Here is a 7,183-nt window from a genome sequence, read left to right as displayed (position 1 = left end):
AATATCATGCTGAATAAGACCATTACATTTAAATTGTGTTTCTAGGAAATCACTGTAGTCCAACTTTTTATTTTTCTTAAAATCCTGCTAGATATTGATATTTAAGCCCAACACTTCAACTGGAAATAGTGTTTTTCACAATGAAATGCTCTGTAAGACCACATGTCTGTATTGTACTTGGAGGACAATGGAGAGAATAAATCCACCGGTCAAATAGTCCTCACTGCAGTTTCTTTCACTGAGATATTTCTACTCACTAGAACCAGATGTAATGAAATGGATTTTTAGTATTTTTTGCTGGAGCCCCCCTGGAACTGCCAGCAGGACCCCTGAGGGCCTACTGGGACCCCATTTTGGAACCACTTAGCTCTGACTCTTTAAAACTTTTAAAGTTATGTACTGCAAAAAAGTTTACCAAAAATATGAGGGCCTGTGGCAGCAGCAGTGGGTGCTCGGATTAACGCAGACGGATCACAGTTTCAAGCCCGAGAAATTAGATGTAGCAGATGAATGCTACATGATGAACAGCATCTCATCCTTCCTGTCTCAAGGGCTTATGGGTGGGTGGGTGGGGGGGGGGTCAAATGGCACGGTAAAAAAAATGGTAAATGGTCTGTATTTATGTAGTGCTCATGGGTGGTGCTGTGGTTAGCAAGAAGGATCCTTGTTCGAATCCCAAATTTCTGGATTTTGCATGTTCTGGTTGTGTCTTTTCTCTCTGGCTTCCTCCCACAGTCTAGACACATTCAGATTCTGGATTAGGTTGATTGGAGATTTCCTAATTGACCACAGATGTGAAATCTATCACACATCATAAAAACAAACTGCTGGGTCTGCTGCATCAGGGGCAATTTTGGGGTTCAGAGGGGGGGGGGGGTCGGAGCCCCCTTCATCCCTCCGTGAATTACACCCTATGGGGAAACAAGCTACTTCCAGACCTGCACCGAACTCCGGATAATCTCTGGACATTCAGCAGCAGCGAGTGTTGATTGCAGGGGTCTGTCAAAGCTGGAGCTCCTGGATTCCAATGGTCTCTCCCCCTCTCTCTCTCCCTCCCTCTCTCTCTCCCTCCCTCTCTCTCTCTCTCTCTCTGTTTCTCTCCCCCTCTCTCTCTCTCCCTCTCTCCCAGCATCCTCCAGCAGCTGCGCCTCTCATGCCTCTTTTCCTGACGCCGAGCGAAGCCTCTCCCATACAGATGAGCGCCCGGGAGCCACGCACCTCTTGACGTAGCCACAGACCGTTTGCGGTGCCACTCGGGCTCCGTCAGCACGTATTGCGCAACGTGACCGATGCTCAACTGGCTCCGCGGCGGGGAAACATCCGGCTCCCACCGTCGCGTGAATCCATCAGGGAAGGGGGAAAAGTGATCTCGGAACGCCGGGACATCAGCGGCGAACGCCTCCGAGGCGCCTGGAGGAGAAGCCGTGCGCCGCCGCTGCTCACCGGACTGAACCCTCCCCTCGTCGTCGCCACCGGGAGAGATGAGTTGAGCGCGCGGCGTCGGCGGTGCAGTCGTGATGTGACTGTGTGAGCGCACGATCCTCCGCTTGACGACTTTATCCACCGGGACATGATGGGAACGGGGAGAATTTGAGTGAGGCTGAGGTGATGGCTTCGTGTGACAGCGTGCAGTCAGTGCAGCAGCAGCAGCAGCATCCGCGGAGCGAGCCGTGGCCACAGCTGGAATAGAGAAGCAATGTCCGTGGGTACCGAGCCTCCCTCACCCCGTTGTCAGCAGCGTCTGTGCGCGCCCTCGGTTATCCTCCCCGGGGGTTTTCGCTAAAGACGAAGCTCACACTGTTTCCCCCCCCTTGTGAGGAGGAGGGCATCCACCTGGAGGAGAGGAGAGGTCGCTGTTTGAGATAAGGCCGGGCTCCGCAGCGCGCTCCCCGCATCCTCCGCGGCGCCACTGTGCCGCCAGCGCTGCGCTATTTTGACTTAATGGCACTGGACATCCAAACCATCCCCACCTGAGTCTTTAAATACCTTCACAGCCACTGTCGGTCGACGTGAGGACCAGAGCAGCGCAGCGTCTATGCACCTCAGTTAGGCTGCACCTCCCCGGAGAGGACTTCTTGCCATTGAGAGCTGGATATGCAGAGATTAACGTGAAAAAAAAGGATGGATCTAATTATCTGTGTTTGGGGGCTGCTGGCGCTGATCGTGGAGGGCATCCGTTGCCAAGGAGTGTATGGTGAGTGTGTGCTTCTCCTGAAACCCAAATGTGATCATGACCTTGTAAAAACAGTGCTGCACATAAATCTCCCCCTCATCCCCTATAGATTCACAAGGTCCAGTAATAAAACAAAACAAAAAAATCATGCAGCATCAGCTCATGGGAGGGCGACAAACCGGGTTCTGAAAGTCACGTCTGAGTGAGAGGCTCCGAATGTTTTCTGCAACCCTGAGGTTATACAGCAAATTGTGTGTGCAGCCAATCATGCACAGCCCCTTTTATCATCCAATCCATCACTCAGGATGGTTGGTGAGCCGGCTAAATTTAGTAGTGTTCGCTCATAGATTACTGCGCTGGGACCTGGTGGAGCTGTCTTGGAGCCTGTCGCCTCTTCAGACCGGTCACCTGCATGCATGTAATGTGTTAGTTGTTAGTCAGAAGGTTGGTTGGCCTGGCACTGTCGTCTGCTGTGACGCCTAGTCGGCAGAGTCATGAGTGATTTTATGTGGTTGATCTGTCTACCTCTTCCTTAGGTCTGTCTGAGTGTCTCTCTGTCACTCTCCCACACACACACACACACACACACACACACACACACACACACACACACACACACACACACACACACACACACACACACATTTCCGTCTCTTACCCTGTCTGCTTGTGCAACCAGTGGCACAGATGTCTCCTATGAATCGTCATCCTCCCAGCAGCAGCAGCATGAGCAGCAAGGAAGCAGCAGCAGCACAGTGAGGAGATAATGATTCATGTGCACTAACATCGGACCAGGGAGGAAACCTTGAGGCGCACAGAGCTGACCTGTCGGCAGTGACAGTGGCTCTGACCAAAGCAGGGATTGTGCCGGGCCAATGTGAGATCAAGTAGGGATGTGGGATGCTCTGATTCAGAGGTCGTTGCCAAGCACTAAGAAGATCTTTTGTCGCCATGATGGTGTGTGTGTGTGTGTGTGTGTGTGTGTGTGTGTGTGTGTGTGTGTGTGTGTGTGTGTGTGTGTGTGTGTGTGTGTGTGTGTGTGGTGTGTGTGTGTGTGTGCTGACATGATGTAGCAATAAAAGGTAACTGTGAGTCTGACAGGAACAGTCGTGGTGCTGCACCTGACCAATGATGCGTCAGGATTTTTTTCCTTTCATTTGCTCTAGAGGGGGGGAAGTGAATTGGAGAATAATCACAGCACACGTCAATGATTGCTCACATATGTGCACAGTTATTACCATTACTGCAAGTCTTATGCTCTAACACCTGTTTCAGAGACATCTACATTAAACCATATCTGTAAATGTGGAGCTGATATACTTCAATCAATCAATTTAGCCTCATCTTCAAACCTCTCAGGACTGATTAGGCATTCTGATGCTATGCCTGTATAGGAGCTGTTGTTTGGAGTTGGTTAATTCCTCCATGTTATGCGTTAAGCCACGGGGCATAGCCTTTCATCAAACATACATGTCGTAAGAAATAATCGCTTCTACGTAATTCCATATCTTCTTCATCGGCCTGTCTCCAAGACAAGCATATATTCAGAGACTGGCATGTCGCTAGCCATCACAACTCATCACGTGAACGTCAGATCAAAGCTGCAGATTTCTTGGTGGGAGCGAGCGCTCTATGCTACAGCGTGTGCGTGCAGATGAAGACGCAAGCTCATTAGGAGGAATCATATCCCACTATGGCAACACCATAGTGGGATGTGTGGCTTCGTGGGCTTATTGCAGCAGCAGAGGAGGAGAGGCTGGGATGTATCGGATGGAATTGTTTGAGTGTGCAACTGACTGTCCACATTTGCTATTGTGTGGTTTATATATTTGATGTGCAGCCCGAACACCCCCCATCTTTGTTATCCAGTTACGATTTGCATTCTACTTTGTTTTTGCTGCTGTTTATATTACTATGGCAACAGAAAAAGGGATAATGGCAGATAGTTGCCGCACATAGATGTTTTAGACTCCAAACTTACATCACATTCTGGTAAATGGCGAGGAGCACCTCATGTTTAAAGCATACAGCATTTCTCTGGAGAGCTGGTCTGAATGAAAATGGCAAAGTTCAAAAGTCAAAATTCATTATTGATAGTGGTAAAAAATCAGCATGCATGCTGCGTCACCTCCCATTGTACTCACTGAAGGTTTTGACACATGAGGGGAGGTGGTGGGGGTCAGCGAAGTGGAGTATTGTGCACCACAGGTGAAAGGCGGCGAGTGCATGACTGAATAAATGAACTCCGCGAGAGGATGACATACAATGGTGCCAAGTAACTTGGAAGTGGTAAAGTTCCACAACAGGTTTTATAGAGGGCAAGGCCAGAGTGCACAGAACCAGTCGTATCTTTGAAAGTGGAAGATCATGCAAGGGTGGATTTTCCTATTTTTCACAGTGGAAAACATGACGGTGATAGCCATGACTACCACCAGACAAATTGTTTGTCGCACTAAAAGCATCATATATCATTTGGCCTCGCTGATTGCCAAATTAACCCAACAGCAGATGAATGGGGGAGTTTGGGAAAATTAGATTTTCTGTGATTATTTTCATCCACGAACATCAGTATACGTCGTAGCTGCAAGTTCTAAATGGTGGAATCATGATGCGGTAATGAAGAAATCACATACTAGTGCGTTAAGTGGTGCTGCCACAGTCATTAAAGAGGATTGATGAAGGCTAGTCATCCCTCCATGACTCCAGGCCACAGAGGGAAAAGGAGAAGCACCTCTGAAGTGCAACATCTGCTCTACTCCTCCTCTCTTCCACCCTTTCCTCTCTTTTCCCTTCTTTCCTGTGAGTTTATGGCTTTCATTCACCACACACTCTACTCCTGGAGAACTACTCTATTATCTTGACCTGTGCTCATCTCCTGTGTTGCTCTCCAGAGCTTTGATGGGCCCGTATCTGCTCCTCCATCATAGTGGGTGGAAATGTCCCATGATGTGCCTACAAACCTGCTAAATATCCTCAAGTGACATGCGTGTGTAATGTTGCTTGCAATCAAACTGCACTAAATAATAACATGAAACAGCTACAATCGAACATGAGTCTTATGATAGCGTGGAAATGTGTTTGTGCTTGTTACTTTATCTGCAGATGTACCGCCCTCAGTATGTTCTCTTTGCATCAAAGTCAGTCGACGACAACCTCCATGGGATGTGCAGATGTTCCTGATCTCGTTTTGTGTTATGCTACTGAAGAGAGGAAAGAAAAAAAGTTCCAACTGCTTTTACTCCCACCCCACTTCTCTCTCTCTCTCTCCCACCCGCGTTCTCCCTCTCTCGCTCCCTCTCGTTTGCATTGAAGTCCAAGCAATTGCTGGGGTTTCTTTTCATGAGCCCCGGTTCAGACGCTTTGGCTTCTAAGCTATGCAAATGCATTCTGCCAGTGAAACTAAAGCCGTCTTTGTTGGTTCTCAGAGGCCTCCTCCACGGAGTCCTTCATCATTCCCTTGGATCGGGACCCTCACATTTCCCACCGTAATGAGACCATGGATAACTCTATCTCTTCTCCTCCCTCTCGCTCTGGGTCCCTATCTCCCTGCCCGTCTCCCTCTCTCTCCTCTGCCTCTGTCTCTTCCTCTTCCATCCCCCGGGGAACACCCAAACGGACGTCTACAGTGTATGTGCTTCAATCAGAGACAAATGAGGATATACAGCTGGGTGTAAGAAGGAATTCGTCGGAGTAGAACAACGTGTCGTGCACGTTGGGGATTACTACGTACCCCTGGGTGGGGCTTTAGATAGCACCAATTTAATCATACTGAATGTCAGTTCTCTTTGGACCCAGTCCTCTGAGACTGACACTGAACATACACTGCAGAGACAATGTTTGAACTTTAAGTCTGAAGCACGCTGCTAAGTATTCTCTGCATAATCTTTGACAGTTTTGCTTAAATTCTGGAATACAATGCGATTAAGGTGAAACAGCTGTGTTTGGTTGTGGTGGATTTTGGAAACCAGACTTCAATATTGTTCTCAGGTTTAGCAGTGCATGTTCAAAAAGCCAGGGGACCTGTGAGAGACGGCCCTTTTTTGCTTTTAAACAGGGGCTGAGGTATCCAGAGTCATACTTGAGTCAAGCTCCTAAATTGCTAGATCCTACATTTCCCACAATGATGTCACTATGACATCATCAGGGGGGTTTTCTCAGACTTTAAGGCTACATCCATATGACTATATTTTCATTTGACAACGCATCAACTGTGCTATGGATACATCTGGTGTCCACACTACTCTGCAGTTGTAGAGCCGCTAACACGTTAACGCTAAAAGAGAAGTTTGGAAGCTCTGCTGGACCTGTTTCAGTCTGAAAACTCTGGGACTGCTTTTTTGTCTGGAGCAGAAATGGAGATGTTTGGAAACAACAATGTAGACACATGCTGGTTGGGTCTTTTCACACACAACGTAGCCTTCGCTGATTCATCAGGCTGTAATCACATGACTCCCTTCCTGAAGAAAACAACTGGCATCAGTCTTGGAATAATCAATTCCCAGTGTTGCTGACCCTGTTGTCTGCTAACAGCTGTTGTGCAGTTTAGTTCAGTAATTTGGACGTTGCAGTAGTGTGGATGTTGCCTAAAAAGCCTTTTCTGTGCCAGAGAAGATGTTATACAACCACAGACTGTGTCATGCTTCTCCTACATGTAAAATCAGTGAAGTGTCCCTTTAATTTTATCTCTGTGACTTGCTGCTTAACTGTAATGCCAAGAGGTCATGTTGCTCGTGTGTGTGTGTGGGGTGTGTGTCTGCATGGCAGGGTGGCACTCTCCATTGGAAGGATGCCACTCTCGGATTTGCCCTCTCTCTGCCCCCCCTGGCTTTTTTGGAAGATGCAGCTGTGTATAGTTTGGCAGTGAGCAGAATGGAAAAACGGGACGCAGGCTTCAGGGTTGTACAGTTGCAGAGATGTTTAACAACTGTCCTCTGCCGAGGAAATAACTCATCCTGTTCCCTTTCTCTTATGCATTGTTGAAAGCAAAGATGAAGCCATGCACAGCTGAGA

General features: G+C 48.2%; 1 protein-coding gene across 2 annotated transcripts in view; it reads left to right on the top strand.

The window, feature by feature from the left end:
* The first annotated feature begins 1,173 nt into the window (after window positions 1-1,173).
* LOC118099632 (MAM domain-containing glycosylphosphatidylinositol anchor protein 2) overlaps window positions 1,174-7,183 on the top strand; it is a 177,763-nt gene continuing 171,753 nt past the window's right edge. For both annotated transcript variants that reach the window (XM_035144332.2, XM_035144330.2), the window contains exon 1: window positions 1,174-2,194. In XM_035144332.2, coding sequence (XP_035000223.1) covers window positions 2,122-2,194 — 73 coding nt within the window. In that variant the 5' untranslated portion in view covers window positions 1,174-2,121. The remainder of the gene's footprint in view (window positions 2,195-7,183) is intronic.

The sequence above is a fragment of the Hippoglossus stenolepis genome, chromosome 20, assembly GCF_022539355.2.
Source record: "Hippoglossus stenolepis isolate QCI-W04-F060 chromosome 20, HSTE1.2, whole genome shotgun sequence".
Taxonomy (NCBI): Eukaryota; Metazoa; Chordata; class Actinopteri; order Pleuronectiformes; family Pleuronectidae; genus Hippoglossus; species Hippoglossus stenolepis.
The sequence above is the reverse complement of the archived record's forward strand: the minus strand, read 5'-3'. Positions and strand labels throughout refer to the sequence as shown.